Source organism: Zootoca vivipara, chromosome 8 (genome assembly GCF_965207765.1).
Source record: "Zootoca vivipara chromosome 8, rZooViv2.hap1.1, whole genome shotgun sequence".
NCBI classification, from domain to species: domain Eukaryota; kingdom Metazoa; phylum Chordata; class Lepidosauria; order Squamata; family Lacertidae; genus Zootoca; species Zootoca vivipara.
In genome coordinates, this window is record NC_142591.1 from 4,463,045 (window position 1) to 4,485,112 (window position 22,068).

Here is a 22,068-nt window from a genome sequence, read left to right on the forward strand (position 1 = left end):
ACGCGCGCGACACCTTACGACTCACCGGGTCGCTTCCTGGGCAAGATGGCGTCGGGCAGCGGGGTAGGTAATGGGCTTACTTTGGAAAAGGAGGAGGAAGGAAGGGCTCTTTCTGTTCCTTGTTTTAACCTTTAAGCATTTTGGGGGGCATGGGCGGAAAGCCCCCTCAGTTCCCGCTCCTGCCACCCCCGCAACCTGCGCCCACCGGCTTCCCGTGGGGGGGACGACACACCAGGGACCCCCCCTTCAGGCCCCGTTCGGGCGGACGAGGGTCCCGCCCCAGCGCCTGTCACGTCCTTGTCCGTGTTTACTCACAAGTAAGCGCCCTGTTGTTGTTTAGTCGGGTCACGAAGAGGGTCACGTCTTGGAGGGTGCCGGCAAGGAAAGCTAACGAAGAGCCTCGCGGCTCCTGAAAGGAAGGCGGATCCGAATTTCGTCCTCTCCCGAGATCAGCTGGAGCTGCGGACGTAGCAGCAGATGGTCTCTGTTTAAAAGGCTGTAGTGCAGGCATCCCCAAACTTCGGCCCTCCAGATGTTTTGGACTACAATTCCCATCTTCCCCGACCACTGGTCCTGTTGGCTAGGAATCATGGGAGTTGTAGGCGAAAACATCTGGAGGGCCACAGTTTGGGGATGCCTGCTGTAGTGAAAGTTCCGGAATGGCCAGGAGGCAAAAACATGCCTTTGCTCCGTCTTAGGTTGGTGCTGTCCTAAGGTCCTGAGGGAGGGGAAGAATTCCAAAACTGCATTCTGGGCGTGTGCGCGGAGTCACATCTTTATTTTACAGCTCTTGCTGTTTCTTGGCCATGGTTGCTTCTTGCTTTTCTGCAGCCGCTCGCCTACCTGCTCTCGTTCTGCTTTGCGCCTTCGGACTTCTGGGTGAAATCTGGGAGCTGCTGTGCCCGCGGAGGCCTCTGTGCTCACCTGTGTCTTGTGGGATGCAGCGCTCTTAACTGCCACAGACCTCAGAGACTTGCAGCTTGGCCCTGTGGAAGTTAGCTGCACCTAAGCCCCTTGAAATAATCCAGTTTAGGTAGCCCAGCTCTGCATGAGACTGAACTGCCAGCTGGGTATGAAAGCAGAATGTAGAAATGACATGGCTGGTGTCTTCTTGGAGCTGGTAATATTTTGGGCATGCACAAAGAGAGAGAGAGAGAGAGAGAGATGGTTTCTGCAAAATTCAGAGGTGCAACCTTCATTTGCGGTGTCACCCAAGACCCCAAAATAGCACAAGAAAGTTGTAGACCCAAAAGCTGCCTTTGGTTGCTTTCTTTCCAAAGAGGAACTTAAATATTTTATTTACTTATTTCTGCAGGAGAACTTGATTTTTACTGACTTAACGTTTTTATCGCATCCTTTTCCTCCAGGAAGCTTAGAGTTGCATATATTCAAAACAAACCTATGAGATAGGATCATTCTAGAATGGCCAAAGTGTCAGCAAGTCAGTTTTATGGCTGTGTGTGGATTTGAACACCCTAGCCACTACATCACTCACAGAACAATAAAATACTTTCATTACTCTGGGGCTTCAGGTACACAGCTGTTAGGCAGGTTGAACAACTGCTGTATCCATTGCATGTTTAATTTGGATGGACAGGAGAGGAACTTGCACAATCAGAAGATACAAAAATGGTGTAAAAACATCAGATATGCACCAAGTGTCCCCATGAAATTCCACCAGACTGTGCCCATATTCCATCCACACATGGTAGAAGCCAATGAAGCTCACAATGTTGGGGGGGACACTATGCCTCACCGTACACACATCACTTATGGCCCCTGTGGCACAGCCAGCAGTGAGCCTGATACTGCAAGTCTGCAGGCATTCCAACAGACAGGCGTTCAAATCCCCATATGCCACAAGCTGCTCACAAGTGCTCTTTTAAAGCACAACTCCCAAAAAGAAGGATGGAGAGGACACAAAACACAGTGTCTACATAGCTCCACAGCAAGATACCTGCAGAGGACACACACAGGCCTCTTGGGAGAAGAGCCTACTCAGCTGGGGGGAAAACACTTGGTAAGAAACCATAGGAGGACGCAAACTGAAAGCAGCTGTTTTTAGTAACTCCCTTCATAGGGCACAGGGTTGAGAAGTTGGAGAACCCTGTTCACCTTTTACATGCCTGCCCCTGCCCGCCACCCCCAAAACATGTCAGAACCAGAAGAGGTGAGGCTCTCAGAACTTGAACCCACACAGCAAGCTTCACAGAGCAGTTTTTTTAAGCAGCTATAGCAGTAGACAGGAATTGCATTCATGGGGCATTTGGCTCCTGGTCCCTAAACCCACCACCCACTCATAACTTTCAGGAGTGCAAAGTCTAAAGGAGGAGCCTTGGACTAGCAGGATAGCTTATTTTTCACATTCTTGGGGTCCTGGTTCAAATCAGGTACACCCCCAAACTAGGAAAGGTGGGAAGTGATTCACACAATGAGGCACATCAGAACCTGTTAGGAGGAGCACTGTATAGGCCCATAGTCCCTTTGGCCCACCAACTCCCTTGGCAACCCACCACAATCTTATCTCCCACCTTTTTTCTGGTGGACCAACCTTGTTGGGTGGCATCCCAGCTCCTCATCTCTCTGCCCACTAGTGCACCCTGAGAGACCTGATCCCTCACAATCCTGCAAAATTAAGTGATTAGAGGGAAGCAGACCACTGCCCATGAAGCTCCCTGCTTCTTCTCACAGTCCCATCTTGAGGCTAGGTGAAGCCAGATTTTTCTAGGTGGGAAAAGAATCCAGCATTCTCCCACAGCAGAGAAACACCATTTGTCAATGTCAGAGCCTTTATTGAGCAGCTTCAGTGAAAGAAAGACAGGTGATGCTACAAATCAATTGCCTCAGCAGGGCCCCTGGTTGTACACCAGTTCCATGTTAGGAACACTTGCACCTCCTGTCATGGAGCTTGCAAGAGTACAGGAGCCTGCTAGGGACAAGTACCGTATATTCCGGCGTATAAGACGACCCCCAACTTTTCCAGTTAAAATATAGAGTTTGGGATATACTCGCCGTATAAGAAATACGACCCGGCATATAAGAAGAAGAAGAGTTTGGATTTGATAGCTTTATCCCGCTTTATCACTACCCTAAGGAGTCTCAAAACGGCTAACAATCTCCTTTCCCTTCCTCCCCCACAACAGACACCCTGTGAGGTGAGTGGGCTGAGAGACTTCAGAGAAGAGTGACTAGCCCAAAGTCACCCAGCAGCTGCATGTGGAGGAGCGGAGACTCGAACCCAGTTCCCCAGATTATGAGTCTACCACTCTTAACCACTACACCACACTGGCTCTCAAAAGACGACCCCCGACTTTTGAGAAGATTTTCCTGGGTTAAAAAGTAGTCTTATAGGCAGGAATATAAAGTAGGCTAACAATCTCTTTTTATAAATTTATTTAAATTTTCAGATTTACAAACAATCATCAAGCAAAAAAAATTTCCCCATAAGTTCCTTTGGATGTCCCTCCTCCCCTTTTTAGAAAAGGTTATTTTAAACTTTTTTTTAATTCATTGTATATCATCTCCCAAAATTCTTTTACTACTTTACAAGTCCACCACATATGATAGAAGGTGCCCTCTTTTTCCTTACATTTCCAGCATGTGTGTGATCTTGCTTTATACATTTTAGCTAATTTGCCAGTAGTTAAAATACCAACAATACATCATTTTCATATCATTTTCTTTCAAAGTATAGCACGCTGCAAATTTTAAGTCCCAATTCAATAACTTCTCCCATGCTGCTGATTGTATTATATCCAAAATCCCTCACCCAGTATATCATTACTGATTTCACCTGTTCGTCTTCCGTATGCCATTCTAATAAAAATTTATACATTTTTGAAAGTAATTTAGTCTTATTTTCTAACAGCTCCTTTTCAAATTTAGAGGTTTTCATTAAAGAAATCTTTCTTTTTGTCCATCTTAAATATATAATTAAGTTGATGGTATTGTAACTGATATGTTATGCAGACAACTTATAATCATTATTTAATAGAGAGATCGGCCTATAATTTTTGACTAACAATGCGAAAGGCTGGACTAGATGAATCCCAAGCAGGAATTAAGATTGCCGGAAGAAATATCAACAACCTCAGATATGCAGATGACACAACCTTGATGGCAGAAAGTGAGGAGGAATTAAAGAACCTTTTAATGAGGGTGAAAGAGGAGAGCGCAAAATATGGTCTGAAGCTCAACATCAAAAAAACCAAGATCATGGCCACTGGTCCCATCACCTCCTGGCAAATAGAAGGGGAAGAAATGGAGGCAGTGAGAGATTTTACTTTCTTGGGTTCCTTGATCACTGCAGATGGTGACAGCAGTCACGAAATTAAAGGACGCCTGCTTCTTGGGAGAAAAGCAATGACAAACCTAGACAGCATCTTAAAAAGCAGAGACATCACCTTGCCGACAAAGGTCCGTATAGTTAAAGCTATGGTTTTCCCAATAGTGATGTATGGAAGTGAGAGCTGGACCATCAAGAAGGCTGATCGCCGAAGAATTGATGCTTTTGAATTATGGTGCTGGAGGAGACTCTTGAGAGTCCCATGGACTGCTAGAAGATCAAACCTATCCATTCTTAAGGAAATCAGCCCTGAGTGCTCCCTGGAAGGACAGATCGTGAAGCTGAGGCTCCAATACTTTGGCCACCTCATGAGAAGAGAAGAATCCTTGGAAAAGACCCTGATGTTGGGAAAGATTGAGGGCACTAGGAGAAGGGGACGACAGAGGACAAGATGGTTGGACAGTGTTCTCGAAGCTACGAACATGAGTTTGACCAAACTACGGGAGGCAGTGGAGGACAGGAGTGCCTGGCGTGCTATGGTCCATGGGGTCACGAAGAGTCGGACACGACTAAACGACTAAACAACAACAACAACAACAACATGTCCGTTTCCGGTTTTGGGATAAGTGTGATATAGGGATCTTTGCAGGAATCTGGCACCTTTCCTGTGATTAATATCTGATTCATTACGTCTTTTAATGGTTGTGCCAGATGGTCTTTTAATTTCTTATAGTATACTTTGCTGTTAGTCCATCTGGCCCTGGCAAGTAGGCTAACCATCTTAGTCATTGGAGTAACTGCAACAGGTCTTCAAACTTACCCCGCTTCGGGCCGGTGCCTATAGCGCCGATATCACGGCGGGCCGGAGGATGGGGGAGCGCACGGAAGTGAGCACCCATACGTGTGCACACATGCTATTTTCGGCGCACTTCCGGGTCGCAGGAGCACCGGAAATAGCTTGTGCGCATGCACGCGGGCCTCCTCCGACCTGGAAGTGCGCCGTAAATGACGCTTGCACATGCACGCAAGCTATGTCCAGTGCTCCTGCAACCTGGAAGCAGGGCGGCTCTAGGTAGACCCCCGGTGGCGTAGGGCACCACGGCGCTCGCCCGCTGGCCGGCCGGCCGGTTCGCTGTGCGCGGCGCCCACCTGCCCACCGCGCTGGGAAACGAGGCGGGAGGGCGCCAGAGAGATCCGGCGCACCACGGCGCTAGGGGCGCTTAAGACTACCCTGCCTGGAAGTTGGCAGCCGTGCCACACCGGTAAGAGCGGGTGGCGGGCAGCAGGGGTTGCTGCGGGCCAGATAACTGCATCCTTCGGGCCGTATCCGACGCACGGGCCGTAGTCTGGGGATTCCTGTGCAAGGAACACCACTGCTGCTGAGTATGGTGTGGGCCAGCCTCCTGTTCAACATAGAACAGGTAGGGGATAGTCTTGGGAGAGTGCAAGGGAGACACAGACAATGAACCGTAACTTTTGTCAGCAGCTGGAGCACATAATCCCTGGATGAATGTGTGTGAGGAAGAAGAGAAAGAAGAGCAAAATGGTGCCACCTCCACCCCCTCCGGGGATGCAGTGGAATTCTGTAAACTGAGAACCACTCTTAGTGGGATGGCCAGATCAAATAGTGGCCCATCTTCCAGACGCCACACATGACATCTGGCTGTCCATCACCTGACATCATATGAAGCCAGGCGAAACCGATCCAACCCAAAAAGCAATGGGGCTTGTGTTCAGCACCAAATTTAAGTGGTGAATGCAAGCTGGGACTACAAAAGGAACAATTGGGAGCCCCTCCAAGGCACACACAAACTGGTTGCTCCTTTGCAACTTCTTCTTTACCTTTTATTGCCTGACATAATATGATGCCAGGTGAGTGTGTCAGCCCAAAACAGCCTTGAGGGTCAAATTAGGAGACCTCTCAGGCTTAAGATTCTCTGCTGCTGCTGCTGTGCTCCCCATGCATCTAAGCTGTAATCACCAAGGCAGATGTGTCCACAAGTCACTTCCAGCAGTGGGAATGAGTGGAATGCCTGCTTTTTGTCAGCAGAGAGCTTTCTTGTGTGTGGGAGACAGTGCTCCCTGCTGTTGGGGGAAGAGTGTTAAAGCAATACTGTATACAGTATTTGTATATAGCAAGGAGGGTTGGGGGAGACATGAGAGACAGTCATGATAGCTATTGTTTCTGTCCTTCATTCCTTGTTCCTCCTGATGCTGTCCTGGCACCTCCAGTTGTTGGGTGTTTGTGTCTGGGGTCCTGAGGAGAGGACTTCTTGGGAATTTAGGAACAGCAGTGTGCTCAAGTTTTCTACGTGTGTTCTGTGTGTTCTGTTTTGTGCAAAGTGCCCTGTCTCCATCATCTTCCACTGTGAGCTCTAAGTGTGCATGACATGAAACCAGATAGATAAAGATCCAATATTTTCACTTGTGCATAGGTGATCTGGAATTAGGAGTGAGGTTGCTGATGATACCAAATTGTACAGGGTGGTAAAACCCAAAAAGGGATTGTAAGGGGCTCCAAATTTATCTCTCCATGCTCAGTGTGCGAGCATCAAAATGGCAAATGTGATTAGATTTAAGCAAGTGTAAAGTGATGCACATTGAGGCAAAAAATCAAACTAACATATATATGATGTCTGATCTGGCAGTGGCTGGTCAGGAAAGAGATACTGCGATCAAAATGGATAGTTCAATGAAAATATCGACACAGTGTGTTACAGTGCTGAAAAAGGTGAATTCTGTATTAGGGATCAGTAGAAAAAGGATCTGCCAGGATCATTGGAGATCATTCTTACACTATGCAACTTGGATGGGCTCAAGCAATTCCAGGTAAACATAGAAGTATTTAATATGTTGGGAACAGAAAAATGCTGGAAACCTTGCATTCTACATACTGTACATGATTTTCAAATGGGTATTTATAGGTATTTGTGAGAAAACAATGGTGGAAACACTCCTGAATTTCCAGGTCTGGGATGTTAGCCCTGGGACTCATACAGAGTTTAGAAATTAAGCCTTTGGTTGAGGGCTGCTGTTGAAGATGTCTGTTTAAAGGAAGGGAAATTGAGGGAGAGAGAATTGACATGGTAGCTTATAGTGTTGTGGAGGCAAGCATTAGGTTGGGAGCACCACATTCCTAGTCTGAGTCCTTTGACACCATTGAATGATTGCCTTTGTATCCCACCTTTCCTCCAAGGAATTCAATTTGGCATTCATGGTTCTTCTGTTCGTCCCCATTTTATCACAGCAACCCTGTGAGGTAGGTTAGGCTGAGACAGAGTGCTAGAAATTGAGATATAAAAGCTAGGAGCCAAATGTCACCATAACAGTGCCCCACAGATCAGCTGATCTGCACAGCAGCACAGCACCAAAAGAAACATTTCTTTTAGAGCTACGCTGCCCCACAAGCTAGCTGACTGGTATGGTATGGTGGCAGCAGCAGCCTACCAGATGGAGGTGTTAGTTGCCAAACTTGGTGACCAGACGTCTCCACTTCCTCACAATAGACTGGTTGCTTGTTGTGAAATGCAGCTGGCACCTGGTTAGTTTCAAACCCTGCTGAGACACTGGCCCAAGGTCACCCAGTGACCTTCGTAGCTGATCAGGGATTTGAACCCTGTTCTCTCAGGTTCTGGTCCAACACTCTAGCCGTTACAGACTAGCACAGTAGGAAAGAAAGAAGGGAATGGGCAGACAGGAGTTTGACCATTTGGGGATTGCAGGCCAGGAAGCCAAGGAAGCAAGAGGTCTGCCAGGTTTGTATACTAGGATGGCATCTGTATCTCTGGTACAATTTCCCCATAGGTCCAGGGTCTGGATCTGGAAGTGGGATCCAGTTGGAAAGAAGCAGAGAGTGTTTGCTTATAAATTTCACAAATTGACAGAGTTCTCTGACCAATCTGCCAATACAAGGCAATGTAAACTCTGGTTTGACTTGCCCTTAACAGCAGTGTACCTATGGGTACAGCTAAGAAACTTGTACCAGGAGCCAAGAACTTGGGTGATGTGCATGTCCAGCTCAGACATCAGATTGATGAGCTCTGGCTGAAATTCTATCCTCGACTGTAGGTTTGAAAGAGATGTGCTACACAGTGACTGATGTGAGAACAGGAAGCTGGGCTAGATTGACCTTTGCTGTGATCCAGTAGGGTTATTCTTGTGTTTCCCTGGCACAGCAAACACAAACTATTTTCTTCCCTAGCACTTCACCTTAACCACGCTCTTGTTTATCCAAACATTTTGCTACCCAAATGTGTTTTTTTGTTTGAAGAAATGGCATTTGTACAATCGTTAAGAACAAAAGTATCACATTTTTCTGGTGGAGCTTTGACTGAATCTTGTTTTATGCAGCTGAACATTTCCTGTGTTTTTGTGCCCTGTGATGAACGTTAGCCTGAGGTCCTTTTTTCTCCTTAGCTTATGTCTTCTCTTGGGGAGAGATTCACTGTAGCTGCTAAGCACTTGTTAAAAGATGTTGGGGCTTCCAGCAAACCCCTCGTTTGATCACATTGGAAAAGTTTCTTTGGAATCACAAGCCATGCCTTATTACAGCAAGATCTGAAGTTGAGTTTGATTCATTTCTCTCTGCCTGGCCTAGGGACATGGCTAAAAGATCTTCAAAAGGCTACAGCTTCTTTTTATTATCTAGGAGAAAAGTGAAGCAGCTAGTAAATTGCCTTCTCTCCAGGCACAGGCCAACTTTGATTTGTGATAGCGTTGCTTCAGTGAGGTTGAATCTGGAAAATACCCTCCCCCTCAAATGTTAATTTCTGCCTTGTAAATCTCCTTTCTTCTTTTTACCTGGAGAAGTGGCTAATGATCTTAGTCATGACATGTTTAAACCACTTAACAGGCTCTGGGAATAAATGAATCAAGATTTCAACCTCTCTCTGGGGCTCTCTTAATTCTTAGCTGTAGTTGTTTGCAGTGATTCCATTTTAAGAATTGCAAGGGGTGAGAGTGGCATGAAAATTTGATTCCAGTGCTGCACTTCTTTTAAATGAGGCTTTTGTTGCATGTTTTTATTGTTCTAAGAACATTCATTTGACTAATAAGGGGAAATATGACTTGATAGGGTGTCAAGGCTTTTCCCTTTCCCCCAAAGTCATAATTAGAAAGAGAGAACTGTTTGCAGACCACTCCCCCCTCTTCCATAGCTGCCAAGTTTTCCCTTTTCTCACGAGGAAGCCTATTCAGCATAAAGGAATTTCCCTTTAAAAAAAGGGATAACTTGGCAGCTATGCCCTCTTCTGCTTTATCAATACAGACTTTGAAACCACCCAGTAGTGTATCCCACCTATGTCCATGCTCTGTAGGGTTTCCCTCACTGTTAAACAACTCACGATTACCAAGGGTCTCGCAGACCTTTTTGCAGTGGCAGAGCATGCCCCACTGGAACCCAGGGCACGCGCATGCTGCGCCATGGAGGTGGGGTGTGCTGCTGGAGTGACTGCATCCTTCTCAGACGCCCTCCAGCTGTGAGTGTGACTTAGCTGAGATCCTGTGCCCCCCTCAGAAAAGCGGAACGGGGGGGGGGACCCAACTCACCCTAAAAGCCTGTAGGGGCACCAGTCACTCTCTCAGTGCCCATGGTAACATCCCTGACTCCTACCATTCACAGAGCTCTGTGCTGTTAACTCCCCATCATAAGGAGCCAATCTGTGCAGTGACAAGGAAACGTCCCAATTATACCCTTCCCTCAGCACCAACCCATACAATGTGCCAGAAACAGACACATCACAGTGCCTGCATGAACCACTGCATGCAGGAAAAATACAGCAACTGGAAATCTCCAGGAATCCCAGCAAACAGGGGTCCTTATCTCCTTATATCATCCACAGATTAGTAGGCATCATGCTTATGACTGCACAACACAAAGGAAAGAAAAGAGAGGCAGTACAACAGAACATTCAGATAGCCCCCCAGGAAAGGTAGCATCAGTGCAAGAAGGGCTCAAGGCCCAGTGTTAGACAGGAAGGAGGTAGGAACTAAGATAGGGGTCGGCAACCTAAGGCCCATGGGTTGGAGGAGCGCTGGAAATAGCGTGTGCGCACGTGCACGGGCGCTCCTCCGACCTGGAAGAGAGCGCATGCGCACACACTCCAGCCCATTCTCCGACTAAGACAACCAACTAAGACAACCAACAACAAATGAAAAACTCCCTGGAGCTTGAGATAATGAGGCTGGAAAATGGGAGATGCAAGTTTGAGCCCTATCCTGAAGAGTGGTGGGAACAAGGCCCAACTCATATTTTGCATGCTTAGTCAGCAGCAGTCATCTCAAGAAGCGAAAACAAGAGATCAGACAAAACTAGAACCATATGCATTCAGTGTCTTGATTCCCTATCCAAATCTGCTGGATTCTGGGAGTAACTGGGCCCTCTAGCATCTGTTTCCTGGTCTCAACTCTTCCTCTTCTTGCCTGTTGCAACCTGCCAATCCCACACCAGATGACACTTTGGGACTCATGATATTCAGCTACTTCAGCTGTTTTTGCACTTAGATAGTTGTTGCAGGGCCAGGATGCAATGTTAGAGCAAGGAGAGAAGATGCTGTCTTGCTGGGCTAAATGAGAAAGTATCTGTCAGTAGAACTACCACCCCAAAGAAGAAAAGGAAAAACAGCTAAAGAGAGAGGTCTCAAGGCTCTTACGCTGAAATTCAAATCTTGTAATCCTGCAAAGGGTTTAAGAAATAACAAGAAAGAAGCACCAAAATTAAAATGCTTGTGTAGAAATGCTTGACTAATTTTATTTTAGATTTTTCATTCTAAGTATCCCTTAGGCTCAGGCTTAGTAACAATTTAAAAATGTAAAACTTAACATAATTTAAATTTGAAGCTCTCCTCTCCTGAATGCTTTGGGCAGGCAACATTAATTTAAAACAGTCATAGTATTTTTAAAGGCAGATTAAAAAAACTTGGAAAATGCTAAGACTCTTTTCTTCTCTTCTCCCCTCTCCTTTCTTTTAAAAGTTGAAAGCTAAAACTCAGCTACCCATATTACATCTGGCTACCAAATGGTAGTTTAAGTAGAGGTCCAGGTTTCAACATCCAGAAAAAAATGGGTTTCCAGAGCTAAGGAGCTACTGCTTGAGAACACCTAGCTCTTTGCTGTTTGGTGCAGGAATGACAGAATTAAGAGGCAGACTCAACCAGATGGAGGGCTGGTCCATGGAGGCATTGCCCCTATATATTAGGCCACATGTGGTTATGCTTGAAGAGCACATCTGTCTGGCCAAGCAGATGGTTCTATGTCATGTGCTGCTAATTGTTACAAGATTTGGGAAGCAAGTATAACCCACATTCCTAAAATAAATTGCCTTTTTTACCTTTAACCTTAAATGGGTCTAAGAGTAGATCTTTGGATGTTGCTGAGTTTTGCATCCCATCTGTGAAATAGTGCCCCTGCTCTCTTGTACTATATATCTGTGTTTCTTTATCAAGAGGAGAATTTGCCCTAGAATTTCCTAACATGGAATCTGGGTGCGTAGGTGTCACTAGGTGTCACTGTGTCAAATGTTTGCCCCATTCTATTGGGAAGCCTCTTTATTTTTTAAAGATATGGTGCTTGTTTCCTTGGGAAAAAACTTAAGGCACACTCTGCCTCTTCCTGTTTTACAAATCCGCCTTGTCCTGCTTCATAGGAGTCCTATTGGGTCAGATCAAAGGTTCATCTGGTTCCACAACCTGTTTCCAACAGTGGTTAAGCTGATGCTTTGGAGAAGCCCTGAAGCTGGACATCAAGGCAACAACTCTTCTCTGCTTTATGTTCCCCAGCAACTGATAGTTGTTGCCTCAGAAACTAATGATTCCATTTAGCTATCCTGGCTAATAACCATTGATAAATTTAGCTTCCATAAATTTATCTGTGTCTTTTTAAAACCAGCCAAGCTAATGGCCATCACTGTACAGTAAATTCCATAAGTTAGTTGTATATTGGGTGAAGAACTACTTCTTTTGCCTGCTCTGAATATATTGGTCATCCATTCCATTGAGAGTGTTTTACTTGGTGCTCACTTTCATTTCACGGATTTATATCAGGCACCCCCAAACTTTGGCCCTCCAGATGTTTTGGACTACAATTCCCATCATCCCTGACCACTGGTCCTGTTAGCTAGGGATCATGGGAGTTGTAGGCCAAAACATCTCGAGGGCCGCAGTTTGGGAATGCCTGATTTATATCATTGAGTGGAGGAGTAAAGTCATGCCCTGCATCTGCAAAGCAGCTATATTTTTTTGATTAATCTGTTGTTGGGACTCACTGTGCAATCCTATATATGTCCCAGGTGTGAAGTATGTGATGCAGGTATCTTGCCGAAGCTAAGCAAGTCTGAGTGTGGTCAGTAGGGGGACCTTTAGCTCCATGAAGGAAGGAAGAGGGGATATAGATCAAATAAATAAATAAATAAATAAATAAATAAATGTTTACTCAGAAGTAAGTCCCATTTTATTCAATAGCGCTGAACCCCCAGGAAGAGTGCTTTGAATTGCATTTTCAATTGGTTGGATTGCTGTAATGCTCTCTATGTGGGGTTGCCTTTGAAAAGTGCTCAGAAACTTTGACTGGCTCAAAGAACAAAGAACAGCAGCCAGATTGCTTGGGCTACTTGTTTGTAGTCACCCTTGGTGGTTTGCAGGACTAAGACTTCCTTGCTTTGCTGAATTGAATGTTGAATTTCTCCATTTTCCATTGGTTTGTAGGCTAAAAACCTGGACTTTCGCCGGAAGTGGGACAAAGATGAATATGAGAAGCTTGCAGAGAAACGACTCACGGAAGAGAGAGAAAAGAAAGATGGTTTGTAACATACTGACTTCTTCCATTAAGAGCCACTGGCTTAGTTTGTAGAACATAATGCAGGGGGCAAAATTGCAGAGGAGAAATAGAGACCACTTAATTGTGTCTTCTGCTTCCATCCAAAACAAATTTGTAATAACCTATTCCTTTCCTGGTGCTCTTGATGCAGTTCATGAAACAAAGAAAGATTAAGAGCAGGTTCATCTGCTTTTAGAAGCAGGGAATTAAAAGTAAGCGAGAAGACTTAAGTTGAGGTTCTTGAAGAGCATATTTTGTCCAGTGTAGAAAAAAAAGTATTGTTTTGCATTTTGAAATACAGTTTTGAATTCCCGGTTTAAACTGAAGCATTTATAGAAAACCTTATTGATTATGTTTTAGGCAAACCAGTGCAACCTGTCAAGCGCGAGCTTCTTCGGCATCGAGACTACAAGGTGGACCTGGAATCCAAACTGGGCAAAACCATTGTTATTACCAAAACAACACCGCAATCTGAGATGGGAGGGTGAGTCATCCTGAGTCTTTGCAATGCTTCTTAATACAGCACACAGCAACTAAACATCTATCTCTGTTCTAAAACTGTGCCTGGGAACTATGGTTAGGTGGATGAGGGCTAACAGATTGAAATTGAATCCAGACATGGTCGTGGAGGGCATAGATTTTGCTGTGGCTAATGAGGTTGGAATTTCCTCTGGATTTTTTAAATTGAATTAAGTAGACCTATTTTGCACTGGGCTCCACCCCTTAGGCATTACCTGATTACCAGAATTTTAGTTTCAAGTACTAGTGATCCTCAGGGGAACATGCCTGGTCCTTAACATCTGTTGAGATTTTTCACTGGTGGACAAGTCTGTAAAGCAAGAGGTTAAAAAGGCACACCCACCCCTCCAAACTTCATGTGGGAGGAAATGAAACAGTTAAAAGTGATGTGCATTAGGAATTTTGCTGCCCTCTGCTGTTTGGAGTGAACTTTTTAGCAGAGCTAATAGGTGATAGCTGCGGCTAAGGATGAATGTCCTCGAAATACCACTCCATACCACCATGTCTGCCTATCTACCTTAATACCATGGTAGTTCAAGGAGGAGAAAATATGCAGTGGGACAAGTGCTCTAACTTGCTGTGCAAATTCCCATGTGCTGCTCTTGCTTTGTGAGATAGCCCATGAGCCCCTGAAGTCTTGGGTACATGGCAAGTAGCAAAGGTTAGTCTCTTAGGCTCAGCAAGAAATCTTTTCTTTTCTTTTCTTTCACATGCATAGATGGCAAGACAGAGCACTTAATGAAGAGAAATTGCGCCTGTGTTCAACCTATTTCTGAAAGTTCAGTAGCATTGACTAGATGGCCTTCGTGTAGTACTCATCTTAATTTGATATGAAATAGAAACTAGGAAGCCTTACGTAAAATAAATCTACTGTTAGATATGAGAACTGATGTCCTTTCCCCCTTTCTTTCCAGGTATTACTGTAATGTCTGTGACTGTGTAGTTAAAGATTCCATCAACTTCTTGGACCATATCAATGGCAAAAAACGTAAGGATAAAGCACCGTTTTTTTCATTTGCCAAGAAATACAATGTTACCTGTCTTGGAAAACAGAGGAAGCTATCCTGATTTTCCTTCAGCAACTTTTGGTCCTGTGGGACCTGCCAAGTTTTCATTCACAGATCTAGTTCCCTTTGATTCTGCTCATTCCTTTATTGGGAGATCCCAGAGGGAGAGCAGGTGCTTGTTACTCCTTTGAAACTTGTCTTCAGGGTTCCATCCTCCTGTCCAACGTGGACATGTAGCTCCAAGAGTGGTGGTGTGAAGATATGATGTATTAGTTACTCCATGTACAGGTCTCCTTGGCCCTATGATCTCAAGTCTTTCTCAGTTCTGATTGAAACTAGATACTGACAAACTAATTGCAGTTTAATAATAATAATAATAATAAGGCTTGAGATAATGGTGGCTGACAAGGCCATGTGGGGGAACAGGCTCACTTCTCACTGATGTGGTTCAGTTTTCCCTCACCACTGAGGCCTTTGGGTGCTATTGTATCCTATTCATCTTCATGGGTAAGTGAGAACACCTAGGAGCAGTCTTCACAATGTTTGAAGGAAAGGCTGCAGTCTCTCCTTTCAGACTAGAACTGAGCAACTTTCATTCATGTCTTCATGGTCTCAGGATCTGAGGACTGTGGGGCATAGTTGATTGGGCTGTGTTGGCAGGGTTTCTATGAGATGAGTCACTGGGATGAATCTGTTTTATACTGAGTCAGATCATTCACTCAAGACCTCACAGACCTTTCCCCTTGCTCTGCTGCCTGAGGGACCTTCAACATGCAAAATCATAGGCTCTGCCCTTGAACTGTGGTCCTTCTTCAATAGCTTCCTCTAGTTTTTCAAGCACAATTTATGGTTCATGTTTTAATGGATAAATCAGCCTTGTGCCTCTTTATTCAACGAGTGGTTGCCTACTCCTCTTTCACCTCCCACTCTGCTGCCATACCAACCTCCTCTGGGCTTAGGAAGACACACACCCCATCATCAAAATGGGAAGCCAAACATAGGAACCTTTCTCCCATGGCTGGCCCCTTGGTGGTCCAAGGAAAGAAGGAGCATAGGTGAAATGTGTTTTGTGCAATTTGATCTGCCTCCATGGTTGGAGGCTGTATGTTGAATCCTAGTTGCTGCAAACCACAGGAGGGGAGGGTGCTGTTGTACTCAGGTCCCCCTTGCGGGCTTCCCCTAGGCATCTGGTTGGCCCCTGTGAGAGCTGGATGCTGTGCTAGGTGGGGCATTGGCCTGATCCAGAAGACTCTTCTTTCGTTCTTGTAAGCATTTGTTTAATAAGAAGAGGGAATCTCTGACTTTTCTATACTTTAAACTTAAAAGCTGTTCTCCCTTGGAGATTGGAGAACACCTTGGAAGTGTGGAAGCCATCACTCAGAAGGCTAGAGGCGGGGCGTTGATGAGGTCCCTGCTTCAACCATCCCTTTCCCCCCTATTTCATTTTATGACTTTCTTGATCTTAGAGTGGCTACACATGAACACCCATCAGAAGGTGGCTTCTTCCATGTGGCATTCTTTATTTGGAGCAAACTAGAATCTCTAGAAGTTTCTGTTGTGGAGAGTGTAGGGTTCTTGATGTGTGGGGCCATTCTGAAACAATGACTATGCATATGGAGGCAGACTCCATGTGGTGCTTTGATAGCAGACCCTACATGGTGGAGGTTAACTGTATCTCTCCACAGGGACCTGTTGGTTTTTGCACCCCAGCAGTAGAATTCTGACAGAGATGCAATATTTGTTTGTATTAATATATATATAAAAGCTTATGCTGTATTTGCCAAGACGCATGGATGCAAGCATGAATCAAGGTTCAGACATTGGGAATGCACTATGGAGCTGGTTGAAGATGCAGAAACAACTGCTGTCTTTTCAGGTCTTTTTTTATTTGCTTTTGTTAACCAAACAAAAAACCTCGGTACTTGCTCCAGCTAGACTGTCCCTTCCCTCACCCCCCAACAGGAGGACCATCTCCCATCAACTGCCCTGTGGGAAGGAACAGGAGAGTAAAGGAGGCAGGCAAAGAGGATTTCAGAGCCTGCTCCAGCTGGTCTGTTTCCTTCCCATCAGAGGGCCAACTGACACCAGTTGTACTGTGGCAGGAATCTTGATGACATTTATATTTTTTATTGTTCTGTTGCAGTTTTGAAATTAATGTGTTTTGATTTTGCTTGTAAATCCTATGATGTCCTCAAATTAAGATATAAATAATAATTGACATTCCCTGATACAGGTACAGATTTCCACACCTTCCTGAATTCATCTATAAATAGCTATTGTTCAAATTTCATACTGCTATACCTTCTAGTGTTTCTAAATAGACATTTTAACACCATGAACATGAGAGAACCTCCTTATCCCAAATTGTCCTTAAGTATACCACCTAGATATCAATATAGTACAGGTGACTAAATGAATTCAGTTGGAGGAAAGTAAAGTTTGCTTTGCTTTTGGATGCCATATATCTCAAGCTCTCAAGTATTTGGGTCCCAGCTGTTAGTCTTTTTCCATGTCTTCTTTTATATTACAGTACAGTGGTGCCTCGCTTAACAAATGCCCTGCTTAACGAAATTTCCGCTTAACGAAAGGATTTTTCGAGCGGAGGTTGCCTCGCTAGACGAATTCGTTTTATGAAAAATTCGTCTAGCGAATCGCGGTTTCCCATAGGAATGCATTGAAATTAAATTAATGCGTTCCTATGGGCAAAAAAAATTTCAAAAAAATTTCATTCGCTAGATGAATTTTTCGTTATAAGAAAAGACCCCTGGAATGAATTAAATCCGTCTAGCGAGGTACCACTGTACTGCATTTTTCTATTTCTATTTTCTTACATGCTTGATTTTATGTTCTATTTTTTTCTAAATAAATTTGAGGTTATTCAAGGTTCTGCCATTTGCTCTAGGTTATTAAGGTTATTAAGGTTATTAAGGTTATGCTCAACAGCCCTAGGCTACTTGATCATCATCATATTTCGTCAATTCACTGTCTTCACAGTTCAGCTATGATCCTGCTGTCTTTCATGACAGATTTATTGTATTTTATTATACCTTTATAGTATTAATACTGTGTCCACTGCTTTAAGCTGGGCCAAAAAGCAGTACATAAAAAAATGTAATATAATACTTATTCTTTGATTACTTCCAGTAAATGCAGATGAGTAATGAATGGTAAAGTTGGAAAGCCCCAATTTTTTTAGTAAGGAAAAACACAGGTCTTGAATCCTTACTTCTTGTTTATGCTAACCAGATATCTCTACAGTTACATACTAAAGGATAATCTTTTTAATAGAAATGTTGATCTATTCCCTTCAATATGTAAACCAAGGCAGTTAATAAAAGATAGATAACCAAAAATAACCTTCTGCTCCTGGCCCACACCGATTGCACCTCATGTCTAGATGATATATGCAGTGCATTCTAGCTTAATTAAACTCTGACAGATATAGATGCAAGAAGCAAGCAGAGTATGACTCATTAGCTACCATTTGTAGGAGTTACAAGTCCAGCAGGCAAATTTGGTCTCATCCCACTTCAGACATGCAGATGATGGAATTTGTCAAAATGGTCACTCAGGTGCACTCCCCCACCCCCATGGAATTGCTTCCTGTAGGAAAAAAAGAGTATTTGCAAGCTCAGTTGGCTTAGAGGCAATCCTGCAGTGTTACAGAAGGCACCAGTCACTTGCAGCACAAGTCTAATTTGCTATGCATAGTTGGATATTAGCTGGGGTGGGGATGGAGGTAATCAGAAAGAGGGAGAGAGCACAGAAGATAGTTATTCCACTTCTTCCCTGCTGGGTCAATCAAGACCTTCAACTCTGATGCACTATTAATTAAGAGCCTGGTGAGCATGATTGCCTATATCTCAAATTAACCTTCAGAGTTAGCATAGCCTGCCCATATAAAAACAGGGCTGTACTGTACGGTGGAAAGCAGCCAGTTTCAAAGACAGCATTTTCACAGTTCTTTGCTACAGTAATGTAAGGACAAAAATGATTTTCAAGATGCAGCTTGGCTCTTAATCATTTTCTCTATTGCCTAAGAGAGTCTGAAGTTTGGTCTGTTGTGAAGAAAGATGCTGGGGTGAGATGAAGCTAGGTATCCAGAAAAGTGTAATATTTTGCTCCCAAACGGGACAGAGTTTTTGCTTCGCTGCTAATATTGGCAGGATTTCTGAGACAGTGTTGTTGGTTCCCTCCTTTTCTAGATCAGAGGAATCTGGGCATGTCTATGAGAGTGGAGCGCTCCACGCTGGATCAAGTGAAAAAACGCTTTGAGGTGAACAAGAAAAAAATGGAGGAGAAGCAGAAGGATTATGACTTTGAGGAGAGGATGAAGGAGCTCAGAGAAGAGGTGAACTGTTGCCCGGAATTGAAACAATTAGCATACCTGGAAAGGAATAACACCTAACTAAGGGGCTTTCTGTCACAATTGGGTAGCTAAAAAGAGCCATTTAACATGTTAAAAAATGGAAGTGTGGCAATACATTTCCTTAATTTTCCAGTATTTCTGAAATAGTGGTTGCTTTTGATCTCATCATAGTGCTGATACCAGTTTATTCTCACTCCAAAAATTGCTCTGGTCCTGTTGCTTAGGCAGGGAGCTAAAGCTGCCAGGGAAATATTTCTCTGTGTTTGGTCTCCTCAGTGCAACACTGACCTGCAGGTGGCAGCCAAGATTTTTCCTGCTGCAGTTCATTCTGTCTGCAGCAACCTCATGAGGGCTTGCATTATTTCCAGGGTGTCTTGCTCTGTTTATAGGGAAGCTGTGCAGTTCCAGCACTTCTTTCCTTTTAGAAACCAAAAGTGTGCCAAAGATTAGAATGATTTCTCTCACACAATAGGTGGACAGACTGGGGGAGCTAGTCTGTCTCCCCGCTGCCCTTTCTGATACAGGCAGAACCTTTTTCTTTAACACGGTTTTGTCTGTGGGGGATTATTACTTGTCATGGGAGAGACTTCAGTGCCATCCATTGCAGCTTGCCCTTCCAGAAACAAAAGAAACCATTTCTTCACTTAACTCCTCAGGGCCTATGTGCATATTTTATGCAGGTTGCAGAACTCAGCCTTTTTTTTTTTTTTTGCATAGAAAGTTGATATTTAACACAGAATGAATAGACCCCTTTATAGATCCCAGCAAAGAACAGATCCTGATCCTTCCCTGGATGTGTGATTTGTAGACCTCCTTTCATAGGCAAGTCAGTCCTTCATGTCACCTTTTCTGCCTGGAGAATCACAGAAGTATTTCAGGTAACTCACAGGTTATGTGCGTTTAACATATGTGATTTCAGCTTTACGTGGTTGAAGGCCGGCTGGTTGAAATCACACAAATTAAATGCACAGAAGTTGGAGAGCTGAAAAGGTCTTTTTGCGCAAGGTTTTCTTGGCATGGAGAGAGCATTTAAGCTCCCAGGTGTCCTCACTGGGCTCTGGAAGGCTCTCGCGAGATCTCATGGGAACTTGGATGACCATGTGAGATCACACAAGAGCCTCCCAGAACTTAGGGTCTCGTTGGTGGGTGCACTTGTTGGGTGCACTGACTCTAGAAAGTAAGATTGCGTATACACGCTATCCCCAAAATGTAACCCCTGCATAAGATATGTGACTTACCTGTACAGGGTTTCATAGCAGTTTTGGTGAAACCTTTAGATAAGCCACACCATATCTCTCTCCCTCCCTCCCTCTCTCTCTCTTTCTCTCCCCCCCCTTTTACTGGCTGTTTGGCTGCAGGTGAGGAAAACCAATTGCTCACCAGTTTGGGGAAATGAAATTACCATGCCATATGGGGAATGCAGAAGTAGCTTCCTTTACAATCCCAATAGCATTTTTTTTTTAATTTTTGCAAATCAAGCCAATGGGTTTGATCTCTCTGTGTTTGCCAATGGCTGCTATGAAAGAGCCCCACGGTGCCCCTGCATGTTTGAGAGAGTTGTGCAAACAGGAGAGGCCTTTGAGCTTCGACAGCCTCAGTAGCTGCCAAGGAGTCAGTCGCTGAAGTCACACTTTTGCATCCCCCAACACGTCTGGCGCCGTTCCAGGCCTTGCGATCTCACAGAACGAAACATTTTGATTAGAGCTGTGGAAACCCTTTGATGCCAAAACCCCCCAAAGCCACTCAGAGCACAGCTTATGTTCCACTGAGCAGCTGTCACTCGGCTGTTCCAACAGCCATCAGATACTGACATTGTCTGTCGCCATCGTTCAGCACCACAGTTGTTGGAATGGGGCATCAGTACAGAATCCATGTCCATTGCTTTTAAAGCAAAACTGCATTTTCATTACTGTTAATTTCTGATGAAGCCTTTGGCATTTGTTTAATAGCAGTTTCTGACAGTTGCTGGACACACTGTATTCTTCACATGTCACTTCTGTGTGAGTGTCTTTGGGCTGCTGTCTTTCCACTACTCCTCTGGGACCAACCAGAGGAGCCAACATTTCTCTTCCATCTATTGTTTGCTGTGCAGACAGGGAAGAAAATGTTGCCTCTGCAGTCTGATTCCCTAAGTTGTGTCTTTAAGATTTTGGTTGCGCAAGCAAGCTTGACTCATTTGGCAGCTTCCCTTTGTTGCAGGAGGAAAAGGCCAAAGCCTACAAAAAGGAAAAACAGAGGGAGAAGAAAAGGAGGGCTGAAGAAGACTTGACGTTTGAGGAAGACGATGAGATGGCGGCTGTGATGGGTTTCTCTGGTTTTGGCTCTACCAAGAAGAGCCACTGATTAGCCATGAACTTCCACCTGGATGGATATTGTTTCTGCCCACATGACGCTTGAAAACCCTTGGAAGACTTTCTTAGAGAATTTATATCGAAATGTCCTGGTAGAAGCTGTAGGAGTTGGGAAGGAATTACACACATACTTCCTGTGTGGGGCTGGCTACTCCCTGCTGTTGCTCGTATCCTGCCTGCCTGCCTGCAAAGATAACATCACAATTGCCTGTGAGGTGGTAAACCTAAATATCTGATAAAGAACTTTAGCATCCCCCAAGCTCCTTACAGCACTTGGGTGATAAACCCATTTTCAAGATTTTTTTTAAACTCTTCATTTCCTATGATGAGCCTGCGGTTGGATGTTTCTTTTGGAGCCCCCATCTCTTGCCCCTTCCTTCAGCTGCCCCTTCCCCTATACAACTTGCTTCATGTTGTACGGCCTTCTGCGCGAGAGACATTCTGCTGAGTACACTTTTCCTGTTAATAAAGTGTTAAAAATCTTATACATGGCTTTCTTTCAGAATTGTACTACGGTATGTGTCATCCTTGTAGGTTGAGCTAGTGTGTGTTATCTTTAAGTAACCTTGGGAGTCTATTATAGCTTGTATGGCTGAACATAGAGCTGAAACTTCCCCCTTATTTTTTACATCCCCAATAAATTGCTAAAAAGAGGAGGGTTTAGGTATGATCTCCCCCTCACAGTAAAATACACACACGAGAGAAATGAATTTGGGGCTTCAGTAG

At 44.4% G+C, this 22,068-nt stretch overlaps 1 protein-coding gene across 1 annotated transcript; it reads left to right on the forward strand.

Annotated features, from left to right (window-relative positions):
* Positions 1 to 16: 16 nt before the first annotated feature.
* ZMAT2 (zinc finger matrin-type 2) lies at positions 17 to 21,827 on the forward strand. Its single transcript, XM_035103460.3, has 6 exons — positions 17 to 63; positions 12,985 to 13,078; positions 13,457 to 13,580; positions 14,530 to 14,603; positions 18,828 to 18,973; positions 21,191 to 21,827. The coding sequence occupies exons 1-6, from the start codon at positions 46 to 48 to the stop codon at positions 21,332 to 21,334; spliced, it is 600 nt and encodes a 199-aa protein (XP_034959351.3). The 5' UTR covers positions 17 to 45; the 3' UTR covers positions 21,335 to 21,827.
* Positions 21,828 to 22,068: the final 241 nt, after the last annotated feature.

What these genes read in the sequence shown, in the direction of transcription:
- ZMAT2 (XM_035103460.3), top strand. An exon ending in CCATATCAATGGCAAAAAAC is followed by an intron (nt 14,604 to 18,827) that starts GTAAGGATAAAG and finishes CTCCTTTTCTAG; the next exon opens with ATCAGAGGAATCTGGGCATG. An exon ending in TGAAGGAGCTCAGAGAAGAG is followed by an intron (nt 18,974 to 21,190) that starts GTGAACTGTTGC and finishes CCTTTGTTGCAG; the next exon opens with GAGGAAAAGGCCAAAGCCTA.